This window comes from Equus quagga, chromosome 1 (genome assembly GCF_021613505.1).
Source record: "Equus quagga isolate Etosha38 chromosome 1, UCLA_HA_Equagga_1.0, whole genome shotgun sequence".
In the NCBI taxonomy this organism is placed as follows: domain Eukaryota; kingdom Metazoa; phylum Chordata; class Mammalia; order Perissodactyla; family Equidae; genus Equus; species Equus quagga.
This window is the reverse complement of record NC_060267.1, coordinates 14,730,463-14,749,478: the sequence shown is the minus strand read 5'-3', so window position 1 is coordinate 14,749,478 and position 19,016 is coordinate 14,730,463. Positions and strand designations below refer to the sequence as shown.

At 40.6% G+C, this 19,016-nt stretch overlaps 1 protein-coding gene across 4 annotated transcripts in view; it reads right to left on the bottom strand.

Annotated features, from left to right (window-relative positions):
* Window positions 1-587: 587 nt before the first annotated feature.
* The window catches only part of CBX5 (chromobox 5), a 28,206-nt gene continuing 9,777 nt past the window's right edge, over window positions 588-19,016 (bottom strand). Inside the window, exons 1-5 of one of the 4 annotated variants that reach the window (XM_046670704.1) lie at window positions 13,212-13,294; window positions 11,216-11,393; window positions 5,645-5,831; window positions 2,518-2,618; window positions 588-867 (exon numbers count right to left, since the gene is read on the bottom strand). In XM_046670704.1, coding sequence (XP_046526660.1) covers window positions 717-867; window positions 2,518-2,618; window positions 5,645-5,831; window positions 11,216-11,352 — 576 coding nt within the window. In that variant the 5' untranslated portion in view covers window positions 11,353-11,393; window positions 13,212-13,294 and the 3' untranslated portion in view covers window positions 588-716. Of the gene's footprint in view, window positions 868-2,517; window positions 2,619-5,644; window positions 5,832-11,215; window positions 11,394-12,970; window positions 13,068-13,207; window positions 13,295-19,016 lie in introns of those variants that run through there. The other 3 variants (XM_046670722.1, XM_046670712.1, XM_046670697.1) reach the window with 3 other exon arrangements.

The window sequence follows — 19,016 nt, the reverse complement described above, 5'->3', positions numbered from 1 at the left end:
AGAAGCAGAATCAGGGATTGCTAAGAAAGAAGGCCAAAAGTCCTGGGGCTAAAAGAAGTGCCTTGACAAATTTGAATGCAAAAATTTCAAGTCCTCCAAAGGATGGAGCTATTCTGGGAGGAACAGTGAGGATGAACAACAGAGGGTGGCCCAGAAGACCACACCAGGAACCCTGTATCCTCCTGGGTAGAGCTGAATGAGGTTGGGAAAGCCCCGACAGGTAGGCAGTTGCTATTGGCTTTTTAAAAAGATGGGCCACATCTTTTCCATCCCAGCATCTCAAAACAAAGGCTAGCTGGTCATCAACATGTTCTAAGAATCAAAGCAAGAAACCTAAATTCATCATCATTGTGACAAAATCCCACAATCTAAAAAGTGACCAACCGTGAAAAGATCAAGACTCTAAGGTGGTTAAAAAGTTAAAACTCATCTTGAGGTCACAGGGGAGCAGAAGGAAGAGATCAGGGCAAAGGAAAAAACTGTAGGAATTACAAACAGTATGTAAATGCCTGGTCTTCACAGAGAGACACTTATCATGAATCAGACCACCAGTTATGTTACAAGAGAACCAATACCAACATTTCTCCTGTGGAGCACAGTGATAAGCACATTTTTTATGGATGTGTTTAGGATAGAAGGGGGTGGGTTGAAGGGAGAGGAGGTTGGGAGGTCAATGTATTATGTACAAAGAGAAATGACAGAGACCACCCCCTCCTTTAGCTCTTTGCTGTTTCTTTCTCTTTGTTTTCCGCGTCCTCAGGATATGCATGCCATGTCAGTCTCTCTTCATAAAAGGCTATCACAATCTGTGGACATTTGACGTTAGCTTCTTTTGCAAGAACCAGGTCGGCTTCATCTGTGTCTTTCCTGGAGAGAAAGAGCATGAGACTTAGAAGGAGAGGAAGCGAGAGTGAGAGTCTGTCCAAGCACAGGTTTATGTCATTATATGCTCTTAGCTTACTTGATTTCCTAGTGAAAAGGACCCTAAGAGTCCAATATTTGCGAGGAGAAATTTAAGTAAATAAATTATTAGTAAATATCACTTTACTATATCAGATAGAAACAGAAGTCTTCAGCTAGAATTTAGATGGAAAACATAGGCTTAATCAAAAGGCTGAAAACTACATTATAGAAATTCTGCTCCTGTAATTTTTATTTGTGTATGAGCATGTGAGTGAACACACAATCAAATCTACATTCAGCCCTATTGATTATGCATAAAGTAATCAATCCAGTTTCTAGATCATCTAAGTGAAAGGGTCCTAACCCTCCTCCTATCTTGTGGCCTTTTAAACACTCATTATCCTTTTGGTCAGAACAGTGGATTAGAACAATAGGAAAACAGAAATGTAAGTAAGCAACAGAAGTTATAAAAGGGAGAGTAAGAGAAAATGTAAAATGTAAAATCTAGTCAGTAAAACAAAATGTAGGAATTAGCTACAAATTTCAGTTATCCAAGTTACACAGACTATACTATCACATATAAAAGATCTAGGAAGTTCCTTAACCAGGATTCCAAATCAAAACAAAATATTTTAAATTAAAATTCCACTGAGATGTGAGCAAAGACAACTACCTCCTTTTCTAGAGAACTGAGATGTTCAATTCATAGAGGTAAGTATTATGGGTGAGGAGAGGAGGGGAAAACACACAGCTGAGAGCAGATACTCAAAAATTTGGACTGTGGTGGAGAGAGCTGGTTAATATATGAATGTAAATCACAAGTACACATATGGCTGAGTGGGAAAAGCAGTCAATATAGCTATACACTTCTGACAGAATACAGTGGCTTCAAATATAGGCTTGGGGTAGTTTACCAGCAAAATTTCGATCAGATAAGATATTAAACCTTTTGATTATACAACTTTTAAGGTAATTAGCTTCTTTAGTGGCACTGTAGCACGAACCCTGTATTTAGAGACCAGATTTAAATCACAAGCCCATAACGCTTGGAAACAGAGAGGTAGCGAGGGCCATCCCATAAATCACCCTGTCTTTAAGAAACCAAATTGAGAGGAAATAACTACACTTTCCTCTAAGAGCCATTCCCTCTACCGGATGAAATAACTTGTGCTTTCGCCACTATGATTCTTAATGCTTTTTGTTGAGATAATTTTTCTCTTTTAGACATTATTCAGTGGTCTGGGTCCTCAGTGATGGCAGAAAGTCTCACTCAACTCCTATCCCACGGCCACAGGCTCACAGTCTGACGGTAAATGATTCCGAACCATGTAAATAAATGGTTAGGTCATGTTTATATGTTTCCTACCTCAAATCTAGCTTTTTCCAGTATATGGGCTAATATACTATAATTTGGCTTAATACCAAAGCTTCAGAATGTCTTAAATCCATTCTGAACTGTAATTCTCATTTGATGCTGACAGTTGGTATCAGTTAAAGATCCTTGGCGAGCAAATTTTTTGGGTGGAATACTCAGGCTTCCCTCCCTATCTTCCACACAAATTCAAGTCACTGGCAAAGAAACACAATCGTAGAGTGAGGCCCAATCTCTCTCACCATTTCATTAGGAACATTAAATCACCACAGGAATCTGTTGCCCCAATGATCTTTTCTGGTTCCAGTCCTCTCTCAAAGCCTCGAGCGATATCATTGCTCTGCTATAAAGAAAAGATGAAGAAAGGTTACAGCTTGGGGAAAGAGTACAAAACCTCCTGGTTTCTCAGCTCAACAAAGCACAACCTAAGTAAATATCACCTGATACCATTTCTGTCACCAATTCATAAAATTCTTAGAACTTAACAAATACAATACGGGTCAGTCAATGACAGTAATGCCAAGAGAGATTTTTGCAAGATGCAGTTGTCCTTCCAGTATTCCTTCAAATGATTAGGAGCGGCCCCTAAAATCCTTTAATATCCCTTAAAATATTCTGGAGTCATCATCTAGGAACTCCTCTAATCTTCTAATCTCCTTAATATTATAAATTGACTACCCCTAAATTGTTGCTTCTGAGATAAGTCTGTTTACCTGAACTAATCCCTTTTCTCATTTTATAAATTTCAAATATACCACCCCCAATCTTTATTTTTTTAAGATTTTCAGTTTACCTTAACACTGACCAATATTTTTAGTACTTCTTTTCACAGTCATTTATATTTATGAAGGAACAGAGATAAGAATGGCTCAAGGTAGTGCCATAAAACAGCATATCTCTTTCAGCACTCACAGCCTACAGAGCCCACGCCCTTGGAGAAGAGGCCCTGGCCTGTGCCTGTCCCCTCCTGATGTGCACGAGGCATTAGCATTCGAGGACAGAATTGGACAGTGATTTAAAACAAACTGATAATTCCTTAGGGGATTATTCAAACTTGGTCAAAATGCAATCATGCCCTCTAGACAAGGAGCTCAGGGACTGATTCGGGAGTGATGGCAATGGTGAGAGCAAAATGGAAAAATTTTATACAAACCAGGTAATTTAAAAAACTTATTATGAAAGATAATGCAAGCTTATCTAGTGGCAACACATAAAAAAAATTTAGAAAGACTGGCCAAATGAACTAAATCTCTGATGCCTGATTTTCATAATAAAATCTCTTTGATCTGACATTCATCTTGCCTTCCTCTGAGAGATACAAAGCATTCAGGGTCCAGGTGGTCCCCAAAGATACCAGAACCCACATTGAGAAGGAAATTCCATGCATGGATCAGGGGAGACACTGACTCAAAAACAGCGTCTTTTGGGGGCACTTAAGGGGAGGAGGTTCCCAGATGTGCACACAGCTGCTCACAGCTGGAATGCTGGCACTCGAACTGCGTCATAAATCATAGCTGGCGGCTGAAAACAGTTTGCCACATAGGGAGGGAAGGGAAGAAAAATGTTCAAGCTGCTGAAAGGGAGCCGAGGCGAGGAAAATGCTAAAATCATCACACAGGCAGTAATCTTAAATCAGGCATAATGCCGACTAACAAATTTCTTCTACAGTGGTCTAAAGAAAGAAACGCAATCCCCTCCTGTACCTTTAAAGCATACAATCACCTATCTTCCCAGCTACCTACCTGACAGCTACCAGCAGTGCTGAGAATGCTGTCAGGGGCCCCCGATGAACATTACAATGTAAGGGACATGTGGGGGTTGTTTTGAAGGTCAGCAGCATCAGAACCTGGCCTAGGAACGAACTCTCTGCGCTCGCCAGTGGCTCTGAGCCAAATTACTCCTTTTTAAAGAAACCTTAGGTTGAGGAAATACACACTATATGTCACAAATTGCTAGTCAGAAGTCTTATGCTGTGTTGCTTTTTGGTCTCTTTACTTAGCTAGAAAATGAATCAAATGACAAAAGCCAGAATAGACAATAATAATAAAAAAAAAAAAAAAAGAAAGAAAGAACAAACCACATCTTAGAGGAGGGAAGGCACTCTCAAATTCTTTATCAGTACAGTACACCATAATGATATACACACCTCACCAGAATAAGGCAGTTTTAAAAAGAAGCCTGAAATAAATAAAATTAATCAGGGAAACAAATAAGGAAATAGACACAAACCAAGTCCACTTTCATTTGCAGCCTCCAATCTTTCACTTTTATTTCAATTCTTTTAGGAAAGCTAGTTTCCCATTTTCTCTCCTATGGAATCACCTGTTTAAGTCTATATAAAATACTGATGCCTATGTCCAACCCACAGAAATCTGAATTTAACTGGCCTGGGGTGCATCTTGGGTACTAGAGGTCTTTTTAAAGTCCCTCCCTTTCCCTGGTGATTCTACGTGCAGCCAGAGCTAAGAACTAATGCTCTAGAAAAATAGGTATCCAAGTAGAATGAAGATAAATAGGGATGCTTATGGCAGTGATGCTAGAAGATTCAGAAGCAGACTTATGCTTTTATTTTATTAAACTTTAAGGATATGATACATCCTTCACCACAAAAGGCTTCACAAGCTTGAAATAAATAAAAGGAGTGGAAGCTGGGGGGAGAAGGGGTGTGTATGTGTGTGCACAGATGGAAAAGATATAGATGAAGAAAGAGAGACAATGACAGTGCTTTATGTTAGTTGCTTGACAGCTGAAGATCAGAAGGATTAAAGCAACCAAATAAAACAAAATTTCATAAACACACTTTCCAAACAGAATGAAAAATTCAAAAGGAAGATGAAAATTAATTTATTTGGAGTATGTAGAAATAATAGGATCAAAAGAGAATATACAAGCCACTGAACTGTACATTTTAAAATGATTAAGTGTACATTAGTGAATTTCACCTCAATTAAAAAAAGAAAGAATATAAAGGGTTGAAAATAAGTGCTATTTTTGGAACAAAAGAAAAAAGGAAGTGAACCAGTAAACATTTTGAAGCCCTCTATCCTCAGAAAAATCACCAAAGACCTTCCCTGTCTAAGATAACTTAGCCTTCTATTTATGGAGAAGGCAGAGTGGCTGAACGTTTTACAGGGATTTACTTTTGGAACCTCAAAACAGTACAATCAGTGGACGTACACACATTACATTTCTCACTCAGCCAGGAGGGGGCACTGTAGTTAATCAACATACTTCCCTGGGAAGCTCTTTTGTTCAACAATTTACCCTGCAGGCCACCCTTAGAACAAAAAAAAAAAACAAAATAAGGTTCTGGGGGGGCGGCTGGTAGCAAAAGAATAGTTTGTGGAACAATGGGGAAAGGAAGCTTACCTCTCTCTTTTTTTTAGATTTGATATCATCAGCACTGTTTGAGAAATTGGATTTCCTCTTGTTACTTTCTGACTTCTCTCTGGGTTTGTTATTTTCACCCTCCTTCATCTTCTTATACTTTTTCATAAACTCAGAAATTAGCTCAGGGCAATCCAAATTTTTCTCAGGTTCCCAAGTATTGTGCTCCCTGGGCAGGAAGAATAGAGAAAAAAGGAAAAGAATGAGGGGGAAAAAGAAATCCAATGCCTTATTTTAAAGAAGATAAGTAGGCAAAAAAGGAAAGAAACCCTTTGCTTAAAGGAAATAACAAATTTGATCCTAGAATCTAAGTGAAATGAAAAAATACATCCACAAAAATACTTGCACAGAATTATTTACAGCAGCATTTCAATAGCCAAAGACACAAAACAAATTCAAATGTCCGTCAACTGGTGAGTAGATAAACAAAATGTGGTATATGCACACAATGGAATACCATTCAGCAACAAAAAGGAACACAGTGTTAATTAATACATGCTACAATATGGAAGAACCTCAAAAACATTCTACTAAGTGAAAGAAACCAGATTAAAAGACTATATATTGTCTGATTCCATTCATATGAAATGTCTAGGAAATACAAACTTAGAGACAGAAAGCAGATCAGTGGTTCCCTAGGGTGGGGGTCAGGATTAACTACAAACGGGCTCAAAGAAATCTTGGGAGGTTATGGAAATGTTCTAAAACTGGAGTGTGGTGATGGTTGCACAGCTTTATAATAACTTACTAAATCACTTAATTGTACATCTTCAATGAATGAATTTTATAGTATATAAATTATACTTCAATAAAGCTGTTAAAAAGTCAAACATGAGGGGCTGGCCCCGTGGCCGAGTGGTTAAGTTCGCGCGCTCCGCTGCAGGCGGCCCAGTGTTTCGTTGGTTCGAATCCTGGGCGCGGACATGGCACTGCTCATCAGACCACGCTGAGGCAGCGTCCCACATGCCACAACTAGAAGGACCCACAACGAAGAATACACAACTATGTACTGGGGGGCTTTGGGGAGAAAAAAGGAAAAAATAAAATCTTTAAAAAAAAAAAAAAAAAGTCAAACATGAATTCTGCTTTATAAGTGGGAAAATAATATCAGTTCAGACATATAGTCATCTATGCAAATCCTGAAGAGATGACAATCTAATAAATCATGTACCCCCAGTTTACACTGTCTTAAATACGCTACTTATATTTTGAAGAAATGTCAACAAGATATCGGGAGATTGATAATAGTTATTTAGAAAAAAGGCATTAAGTAAGGGCTTATTTAAGATTTACTTAAAAGTAATGGCTTAACTCATTAGAATATAGGCAAACCATAACGAGAAGACTCAGAGTGGGATTTGGAGTGCCTTAATTCAATGCTCTGGATTCAAGTCTAATGTCACCAGGTAGTCAAATATATTTTTAGATTAATAAGCAAAACAACCCACAAAAAACCCAAACCCAAATTAAATAATTGGGGCTAATTAAACTTGGATCAAGGGAGTTCTACTATGAGGAAAGCAAATAGTTGGTATTCAAAAAGTCATTCTCAGGCCAGCCCGGTGGTGCAGCAGTTAAGCTCGCACGTTCCACTTCTCAGCGGCCTGGGGTTCGCCGGTTTGGATCCTGGGTGCTGACATGGCACTGTTTGGCATGCCATGCTGTGGTAAGTGTCCCACATATAAAGTAGAGGAAGATGGGCACAGATGTTAGCTCAGGGCCAGGCTTCCTCGGCAAAAAGAGGAGGACTGGCAGTAGTTAGCTCAGGGCTAGTCTTCCTTTAAAAAAAAAAAAATCATTCTCTGTATTCGTGACATGGGTTTTAGAAAACCAAACCACCAACTACATCATAAGTTTATGGAATCAAAGCAAGAAAAACCTACATGGAAAAAACTAGACCAGGTACTGTCTTCATTCCTGGCCAGTAGCAGAGAGTTTTTTTTGTTATTTGGTAAGGACTAGTTTCTATTAAGATACATCTGTAAATATATCATAGAAGCAGTTTCTACAATCCCTTAATTGACTTGGGAAAATTTTTTTAACGTATGCACTATACATTTTAGGTGTTTTTTTTGCTGAGGAAGATTCGCCCTGAGCTAACATCTGTTGCCAATCTTCCTCTATTTTGTATGTGGGTCACCGCCACAGCATGGCCATCGACAAGTGGTGTAGGTATGCACCCAGGAACCAAATCCAGACCACCAAAGTGGAGCATGCTGAATTTAACCACTAGGCCACAGGGCTGGCCCTGGTTTTGTTTCTTTTTTTGTTTGTTTTTAAATAAAGATCTAAATCTTTAGATAAGGAATGGTTTGAACACATGCCATAATAACTTGACCCAAGAAGCAGAATGATGGAAAAATCTGAGATATTTACTCCAGACTTAAATAACTTTCTGTAAGAGGACCTTAAGAATGAGACAAAATTTCTAAATCATTTGAACTAAAACTGGAAAAGCCTCTCCTTCATAGCTCTTCTTTCAGCAAAAAGAAAAAAAGTCCTCATACAGCAACTTTCCCCCAAATCCACAGACCATATAGTTTACTATCCCAGAAGAAATTAAGGCACCAAAATCAAGAGGTATGCCAACATTATAACATAAGCAAGCAAGTGTCGGGGTAGGAGAGTCTCTGCTGATAGCAAGGAAAGCCAGTCCTGTAACAGGATTATCCCTTTTCCTACCATATGGGTATTCTGTTTCTACATCAACCAATTTTCACCCAAAAGACACAGCATGTTATAATTTAAAGAGCCTAGGTTTCAGGGCCAAAGAAATCTGATACTGGATCCTTCTTCTAGCACTTACCAGTTATGTTATCTTCAGCAAATAACTTCACTAATTTCGTCATCTGTAAACTGAAAATACCTCTAAAGGCTGTTACGAGAATTAAAGAGAAAACATGAGGTAGAATCTGACCACTGCCTAGCAAACAGCAGGTACTTCGTTGTAGACAACGCTGCAGGGGCAAAATTTATTGTAGTCTTTAATGAAATCCTGGGCATTTCTGACAAAGAAGAAATGCTTAATCTGTCTACCCCAAGCCTTGTCTTTCCCTCTTTTATCTATTAAGGTACCAGCAGCTCAACTGCAGACATAGTTTCAAGTACCTTCAAAATGCCCAAGACTTCCCAGTGGTGGTGACTCAGTGGGCCCAAGAAATACCTGTAAAATCTTTAGGTGTTATTTTAATCCCTATTTCATAGGCTCTAGGTCTCGCAAACTCACAGTTCCCATCTCCAGACGAGGCTGTGTTACCACTTCTCTTTAGAAACCTGAGGGCATATTCTGATTGCCGTGCTACCCATATCTAGTGCTCTGTGTACTAAGCATCCTGTAGTGCACAACCTGTCCCACCTACACCGCCAACAGTGCTCTGGATGAGAAACCTTCGTCCACGTAATGAAATAACCTTACGTATGTTCCAAATGCTCTTGATTCATACCTTTATCCAAAGGTACTGTCAAAACACTGAATCTTCTAGTATATTTAAAGCCCTACACTTTAAAGCTGTGATGTTCTGTATGGTAACTACTAGCCACATATGGCTGTTGAGCATTTGAAAAGTGACTAGTCCATGCTATAAAATGTAAAATATACATCAAATTCTGAAGACTTAGCATGAAAAAATAATGTAAAATGTTTCAATTTTTTGAAGATTTAAAAAATTTTTCCTTTTTCTCCCCAAAGCCCCCCAGCACATAATTATGCATTTTTAGTTGTGGGTCCCTCTAGTTGTGGCATGTGGGATGCCGCCTCAGCATGGCCTGATGAGCGGCGCCATGTCCGCGCCCAGGATCCAAACCTGTGAAACCCTGGGCCTCTAAAGCAGAGCACGAGAATTTAACCAGTCCGCCATGAGGCTGGCCAATCAGTCAATTTTTATGTTGATTAATGTTGAAACAGCATTTTGATATATCGTGTTAAATAAAACATATTATTAAAATTAATTTCACTTTTCTTCAATGTGGCCACCATAATATTTAAAATTACCTCTGTGACTTGCATTTTATTTCTATTGGACAGCACCAATCTAAGGAGCCTAAACCAGCTCCTCTCAGGTCACTGGGGTTCTGAGAAACCCATTCTTTGTTATTAGGCAATCATAGGAAGGGAATTAATCAGAAATGCCTAATGATTACAAAGCTGCATGTATTTCACCTTTCAAGCAACCTCTTTTATGCTTCAACGTGTCTAGTTCCATTCATTCCAAAGGAAAAAGTAATTTATTTTAGCACTTCAGCGCAAAGCCAGTTACTGCCTAACAGACATTCCAGTCAACATTTCAGTATCATTCTTAAAGCTCATTGACTTAAAAAGGTTTCTCAGGTCTTCAAAATAAAAAAAAGATTGATGGATAAAGAAACAGACGATAGATCATATTAAAATGTTAATTGTAGGGGCTGGCCCCGTGGCTTAGTGGTTAAGATTAGCGCGCTCCACTTTGGCAGCCCAGGTTAATGGGTTCAGATCCTGGGCGTGGACCTATATCATACTCCTCAGCCATGCTGTGGTGGTGACCCACATATAAAGTGGAGGAAGATAGGCATAGAGGTTAGCTCAGGGCAAATCTTCCTCAGCAAAAAATAAAAATAAAAAGGTAAAAGTTAATTGTAGAAACTAGATAGTGTGTATCCAAGTGTTTACTCAATTTCTTTTGCCTCAGCTGTACATCTGAAATTTTTAAAAATACATACTGGGAGGAGCCAGCCCAGTGGTGTAGTGGTTAAGTTCATGTGCTCTGCTTTGGTAGCCTGAGGTTTGAAGGCCCACATCCCGGGTGTGGACCTAGCATCACTCCTCAAGCCATGCCATGGCAGCATCTCACATAAAAAATGGAGGAAGGTTGGTACAGATGTTAGCTCAGTGACAATTTTCCTCAAGCAAAAAGAGGAAGATTGGCAACAGACGTTATTAGCTCAGGCCTAATCTTCCTCCAAAAAAAAAAAAAAAAAAAATTGGGGAGAAAAAAATGTGGCCTTCAGATTTAAGTCTCTCATTAAGATAAGTGCTTCATTCTAGGATATTTCTGAGATCCAAGGATCATTTTGGAAAGCTATGGGCTATGGCATTGAGGATGATTTCTGCTGCTGCTGCTGCTTAAATGTATGTATTTCAGCTTAGTTATATCCAAAAGAACAGCAACAACAGTTTATACCTACACTGAGCTTATGTGTCAAGCTCTGTACATCTACCAACATCTCTATGACAAGTATTATTCCTTATCCCTATTTTTTTGAGGAGGAAAAAGGATTAAGGAACTTAACCAAGGTCACCCAGCTCATATCATAAGTCATGGAACAAGAGTCTGGACCCAGGCAATCTGGCTCCCAAGTCTACACTCCTAACCAATTCATTATACTGCTTCTCAAAAGCATTATTATTAGAACACCAGCTCCAAGAAGGGGGAGACTTTGTTTAGTTTATTGCTGTGTCTCCTGACTCTTAGGAAGGGGAGGTGGGGAAAGAAAAAGGCAAAGATGGCTGTGGTTCATAGAGAAGTAAACCAAAGGTGCCCACCTTTGCAGTCCTAAAGCCTAAGAGAAGGCACTTACTCAGAAAAACCTTTCCACTTCAGTAGGTATTCCACTTGCCCCTTAACCACGCGCCTGTCTAGCACCTTCTCCACAACATACTCCTCCTCATCCTCTGAAGAAGAACTGTCAGCTGTCCGCTTGGTTTTCTTTCCCATGTCGCACGCTGTTCCACCTGAAGACTAAGGCCACCGGGTTCCTGCAAATGGGAAGGACAAAATGGTCAGTACCCACGTGAGGAGTTAAAACTTCCTGTCTCTTCTTGATAGGATGTGGGAGGTGTAACACAAAGATGCCATGTACCCTTCTCTTGGGTCTTGAAGCATTCCACAGATGAGTCCTAAGAATTTAATCAAAAAATAGGTCAAGCCCCACTTTCCCAACCACAACTTTCTCTTCAGGTAACAAGACCAAAATTATTAGATAATTGTCTAACTCCTCTGATTTCAGATTCCCAAAGACAAGTAGCAGGGTATGCTCCTTCTGGCTACTTCTGTAACTGTTTACAAGCCAGGAACTCAACGAGAAATGTGGAAAACCTTCAGTTAAAAGAATGAAAACCTTTCCCTCCAAAGGGAATAAAGTTCTTTATGAAAATGAAAAAGCAAAAACCACCAAAATGCAACTTTCTCCTGCTCTGAGCGCCTTGACTAGTCTCTTAGAAGCACAAAAAAGGCCTGCTCAGGCACCTTTCACCACATTTTCAGCGACTCGGTACATTTCCCTTCAACAAATTGAGCTTGTCCCTTCAGAGCATCCATCAGCTCACAAAAGCAAGGCTGACATCTCAAACACACTTAGGCCTCCTTTTTCACTTAGGGATAGGAGGGAGGCAGGGAGAAGAAAACATTTTTTTAGTCCTAAAAATCAAAATTAGTCATTGGATTGTTCAGTAATTCTCCAAGTTCAACCAATCCAAATAGCTAAGGAGGTACCTCTCCTCTTAACTGAAGTTGACTTTGGGCCAAAGGAAGAGGAGGAGGAAAACGTAGTCTGGCCCCAGACTCACATCAACATGAAGCCTTGAAACACAGAGGAACCATTCATAGGCCCAAAGAAAGCTGAAGCAAAGCCACACAAATGGAAACTGAGTTAAGCACAGAAATATGCACAACCAGGGGGGACTCAGCAGAGAATCTAGTCTTTTAAATTCCCACGTTGTTGTTACCATAATCATTTTTAAGAATTCTTCCTTAACCATGTTAAATGGTGCCCACAGTCTGGATGATAGAGTAGCAGGAACTGTTTTCTCAGCTGAACTCCATTTTTACTTTGCCGTAATCTTTAGAGATTTTTTTCAGCACTCTCTAAAATATTTCCATCGTGACCAGAAGACCACTCTCAGGAATAGGGAAGGCCACTACTAATCTCAGAATTTTACTTAAGTCCAGCAGCATAAAAAATTGCATTTATCAATTTACTTCAAATTAGCAAAATTTAAGGAATTATTCCAAGAATATATAGTTGGAAACCATATCCCCAGAACTTTCTAGCAATACATCTGCCCTCCCAAAAAACTGTCTATACCCATTACTGTCCTGTAATAAAACTAAGTTTCTTTAAAATACTTTATTTGGAAGAAGGAGTGGGGGGAAGAAAGTACCTTAGGTAAGGGGTTTCAAAATAATTTTTCCATGAATTTAGGAGAGAGTCCTAAGCTTCAAGGAAAAAAAAAACCCTGATTTGATTTATTTAAAATAAAAACAGCCTCCGACCTCACCAGAGACAGGAAATGTCATATTCCAGGGAGAGTACCCCACCCCCACCCCCACTCACCTTGGAATTTCCGGGAGCTGAGCAGTTTGGGTCAGAGCGCTGGGGTTAAAACCAGCCCCGGGTTAGATGCATGCAGTTAAGCATTGTGGCTATGGCCTCCCCTGCCTCACGAGGAAAAACAAGGATTTACATATGTGTTTTTCAGTTTGAGGGAGGGAAGAGGAAAATCTCCCTTTATACCTTCATGCAGAGGAGAAGCCCCAAAGGTAGAAGATGAATGGGGGTTCCCTCCCTTACCTACCGGATCGCCCCAGTTCTTTCTTTCCCTCTGGGCTAACAGGAGGGGCCTCCCCTCCCAGGTCTGGGGCTTGGCGGGCTGGCAGCTCCCCCGCCCCCACCCAGCTGCCTGGGCGCCACTGCGCAGCTGTCCCAGTCCGTTGCCATGGCAACTGGCAGCAGTACTAGACTAAGGGGGGAGAGGCAAACGGAAAAGTTAAAAGGCTTAACTTTCTTTTTCAGTGAAGACTGGGTGGAGAAGTTGGAAGGTACCTCCCTTGGCTTCCAGGCCAGGCATTCAGAGCTCAAGGGAATTGGTTCTTGGGTTTTAAATCCAAAACTTGTGTTTACTCCTCCAAGAGCACTGGAAGTTAATCAATAGCATTTTAAGATCATCTAACAGGATTATAGCTCAACTGGAAAGGGGGAGGGGAAAGGCTAGGTCCTTCCACAACAGGATCAGTACAAACCACCTACCCCCAATCCAGCCCACAAGAAGCACGCTAGACAAGGCCTCTTCTACCATCTGTCACTGAACAGTTAATTAAAAGTGCTTGGGTGGAGGCTAACAGGAAAAGGGGGAAGGGAAGTATTTCAAAGATACATACAACTTTCCTTCTTTGCAGGATTATTAGAAACAGAATCCAGAAAATTGAAGCACTACCAAAGAACCTTTCAACTGAAATTACAGGTAGAAAAAAATTTAACCGTTAAGTAGTTTAAAAAAGGGGAAGGGAGAGCAGCTCAGCCACAATCTTTACTGTTAAATTAAAAGTAAAACCACTTCATTAGCTGTTCTTGTAATGTGATAAAACAAATTTTAAAAATAATTACTACCCACATGAAACATTAATATATAATAATTAAAAACCCTGTACATCAATAGTTCCTAATACCTGAGAAACGGAGGACTGAGATAAAGAAAAGAGACACTTAGAGGCCTGCAATCCCATAAATTCTCCTTTCTCCTGGCTCTACAGAACATTTTAGAGAGCGCCAAAATCCTGCTCTGCTTTACAGATAGATATGGGTCTTGAGAGCCAGAGGTTGGTGCCATAGGAGAATAAGAAAAAGGGGCAGGAAAAGCAGAGACTGGTGATTGTTTTGGTTATCAAACAGAAGAAACTACAGGGTATAAGAGCAAAGCAGACATTTTTCAACTACTCAGGATTTCCTCAAGTTTGAATGGACCCATCAGGAAATCTCTGAGTAAAAACTGCCTCTTTTGTCTCTTCCTAACTTTTTTTTTTAACTCTTCGTAGTTAAAGGATAAAAACAATGCCAAAGGAATTAGATCAGGGTTCTGATTCTGTGATTAACCTGCCATGTGTGATCTGGAGTAAATAATTTTAGATCTAACCCTGGAATCACTAAAATGGGTCAAATAAATCCCCACTGCCTACCTCCTAGGGAATGAGCGAGTTTATGTCGCAATCAAAGAGCTGGTAAGTCCCCTAAAGAGAAGCTTTTGTAAAAATGTTATAGGGCCGAATACAACAGCAGTAGGAAATACGTGAGCTTCCAAATTCCTAAGCCGTTAAACCATATCACATGCAGTAACTCCTGCAGCTCACCCAACATGTTAGCAGGTAGCAAGAAAGGAGGAGCAGTGCCTGTTAGCTAGGCGCGGGCAAACTAATAAACCTTCAGAGAACAGACAGGTACGTTCTCTCCCAAGGTTAAAAATATCCACTCTTACTCCTTAAAACTCAGAAAAGCACTGAAGATGGCAGAATGAAAAAACTAACTGTAATTCTGTGAAGGGATAAAGGGCAGGAAAGAATGAGAGCAACACTAACATTTTAGTGAAATCTTTCAGGAAAAAAGCGAATTCAATGAGGAAAGAGACAAAAATATTCTGGTGCCCACTCCTCTCCCTAAAACATAAGGAAATAAAGAGTCAGATCAATTCCCTCTTTCCCACTCTTAAGACCTGCCTGACATGGCTGAGGTCCCTTTCTCTTTGGGAAATGGGTAACAGCTGACAAATCAAATTGGGCCTGATGCCAGGAGTCTGAGTCCAACCATAATATTCTGTAAAGAATGGCATGCAATTGTCTTGTAAATCTCCTGGACAGTCACAGATCAGAAGCTGGCAAGGATGACGACATAGTTCTGATGGAATGTGTCTTATCTTAACCTTGAAGTTACAGATCTGCTCAGGAGCAGCAGTAAGAAATGAGAAATGCACTCAGACACTGGAAGCAACATAATTCTCTTTGAGACAGTGCGACCCAGTGCATTAGGGTCAAATGAAACACAAAGCCAGACGGACAATTTAAGGGCTAGAGCCTGGACCAGATAAAGCATCAAGACTGGTGGTTCACGCTGAGCTTGGGAGGAGGGAGCATTCCTGTATGAGAAATGAGACAGGGCTGGCAGGATGATGGAGTGATTAAGGCAGAATCCCGATACCATGACGGAGGAAGAGAGGGTGAGCCTCTGAGCGCAACCTTATCCTTGTGGAAATCTCCATGGGAAGGGGTGAGCAGATTCTCAAGTTTCCAGAGTCTTTCAGGCATAACAGTCTCAGCCCTTTCTTGAATATACACAGGAACTCTCTGGTAAAGGCATCAACAAGTACACATAGATTCTGGCAATTAATTGACCATAAGGATAGAGCAGATCCCACCAACCCTTCATATCAAAGATATAGGGCAAATTCACTTCATAGGCTTCTGAGTGCTGGGGGAAAAACACCTAACCAGGGATCTGGTGAGAAGTCAGCCTTGGAAAAACATCAAAGAGCTCTGTGGTCAGGCACAGTCAGAACCCGCATTCCAAGTCGCTGACAGGAGACTTCTTTAAAAGATGAATCCTCCAGAAAAAAGGGGGGGAAGAGGTGAGGAGGTGAAACAGAAAGAGGAGAGGGACAAAAAAATCCCACACATTATAAGGGTAAAAGATAAACATCTAAAACTGCCAGTCCCCCCAAATTACAGAGAGGGCACCTCAGAAACCTGGAGCAACCAGAAGAGATGGAATGATTAGCTATTCAATTAACCCTTCAATCCTGGAACCATGGAATCACAAAGCCACCCATTGGGGTCTCTGCTATCTGTCTGCTCTGTCCAGTTCAGGCTCTGCTCCAGTCCCTCCAGTCACTGCTTTTCAGTGCCAGCTGTCTTAGTGGCTTTTCTTAGATCCTGGTGTAGCACATTTTATTTTCATCACTACTTACGAGCGAAAGCATATATATAACATAATTCTAAATCTTTCTCTAAGCTTTGTGTTTTGTTTTGTTTTGTTTTTAGGAAGATTAGCCCTGAGCTAACATCTGCTGCCAATCCTCCTCTTTTTACTGAGGAAGACTGGCCCTGAGCTAACATCCATGCCCATCTTCCTTTACTTTATATGTGAGACGCCTACCACAGCATGGCTTTTGCCAAGCAGTGCCATGTCTGCACCTGGGATCCGAACCGGCAAACCCCGGGCCGCCGAGAAGCGGAACGTGCGAACTTAACTGCTGTGCCACCGGGCCAGTCCCACCTTTGCATTTTTTTTTTTTTTAAAGATTTTATTTTTTTCCTTTTTCTCCCCAAAGGCCCCCAGTACATAGTTGCATATTCTTAGTTGTGGGTCCTTCTAGTTGTGGCATGTGGGATGCCGCCTCAGCGTGGCCTGACGAGCAGTGCCATGTCCGCACCCAGGATTCGAACTGACGAAACACTGGGCTGCCTGCAGCAGAGCACGCGAACTTAGCCACTTGGCCACGGGGCCAGCCCCCATCACCTTTGCATTTTTTAAAAAGTAATGAAAACCAATTGGTAAGTCACCTCACTGAACTGTCTGGAGGTGGATGTCAGACCAAATGTCAAAATGAGCTCTCTCTCCATTTCATATTTCTATATAAATTCTCTAAGTCCCTTAAGAAGGCAAATCCTCCAGAAAGAAAACCAGGCTGAAAGAGTAGGAAAGGGTGACAAATAGTCAAAACAATCTTGAAGAACAACAACAGGGGCCAGCCTGGTGACGCAGCAGTTAGGTGTGCACGTTCTGCTTTGGCAGCCCGGGTTCTCTGGTTAGGATCCCGCGTGCAGACATGGCACCACCTGGCAAGCCACTGGCTGTGGCAGGCCTCCCACATATAAAGTAGAGGAAGATGGGCTCGGATGTTAGCTCAGGGCCAGTCTTCCTCAGCAAAACAGAGGAGGATTGGAGGCATATGTTAGCTCAGGGCTAATCTTCCTCAAAAAAAAAAAAAAAACAACAAAGCTGGAGGATTCACACTTCCTGATTTTAAAACCTACTACAAAGCTATACCAATCAAAATAGTACTGTACTGGCAGTAAAGTGTGTTTCCTCATAAAGTTAAACACAGAATTATGGTATGACCCAGCAATTTCACTCCTAGGTATTTACCCAAAAGAATTGAAACCAGGGACTCAAATAGATACTTGTATATCAGTGTTCACTGTGACATTATTCATAATAGCCAAAAGGTGGAAACAACCCAAGTGTTCATCAACAGATGAATGGATTAACAAAATGTGGTCTATCTATATAATGGAATGTTATTTAGCCATAAAAAGGAATGAAGTACGGATACATACTACACAACGTAGCATATTGATAACAACACGCTAAGTCAAAGAAGCCAGACACAAAAGGTCATATATTGTATGATTCCATTTATATGTAATACCCAGAACAGGTAAATCCAGAGAGACAGAAAGCCAATTGGTAGTTGCCAGAGGTTGAAGGAGGTGGAGGGTGGACAATGGAAAGTAACTGCTTAGTGGGTATGGGGTTTTATTTTGGAGTGATGAAAATGTTTTAAAACTAGATAGAAGTAGTGCTTGCATAACATAGTGAATGTACTAAACGCCACTGGATTTTTCACTTAAAATGGTTAGTTTTCTGTTATGTGAATTTTACCTCAATTAAAAAAAGAAAAACCCGACAGGAAAAAAAGCAGGAAAGGGTGAGGGCATGTGCAAAGCTCCCTAGCATATATATTAATTAAATATGCCACACTGATGGGTGACTTCAGTCTGTCCAGGCTTGAGAAATTCCTCTTTCTCCTCTAAGGCCCTTGGGGAGACCTGGTGGCTTAGGTGAAGATTAAATTGTCAGCTATGGCACTGTCTCCAAGGTGTCCTCTATACAGCCTTACTGTAGCAAATGAAACAGATGAAACGAAACTAAATTTACAGAACCATTTTAATCTGGTCTATGTTCTTTGCTCTTCATGAATCTAGAAGTACCAATGGTTTTAGGTTTGTAACACGTAACGGCATAAAACTAAAATACTCTCTATAAAGATGTTTTCTTCCATTAGATTTATGATTTCCAAAGTATTAGCCATGTGGCATTTTAACAAAAACACAGCATAGAAACGCACATTACAGCTGTCCTGGCTGTCTCAGGTTTTGTTAAATGGGCTGATAACTATCACTCCACCTCTACCAAAAGCCCATGAGCACCCAATTCAAGGGGAGTTAAAAGCTTTTTAAATGTCTATTTAAGAGACTGGATTAGGAAAGGGTTGAGGAGGAAGATTAACTGTGGTCGTTAACACCCCTATCATTAACCAGCCACATATAGACAACACAAACTGTATTAATAGAGAGGAGTGTTGAGAGAGGAAATATTCTCCCTTTGGCTAGCACAGCTCCAGCTCAGCAACCTTTAAAAATCAGGCCAAGGCACTGCTTCAACCAGTCATAGAATCATTCTGGGGCAAAGTATCCTGTCTGTTGATTATTCAAGCTTCCTGCTCCAGTGAGCAAGGGAGTAAAGGGCCTTTTGTTCTTTTAGATTAAAACATATATATTATAAATGGAGATAAACGCTGCCTTATAAATTTCATTTGGCTGTACTGTCCTCC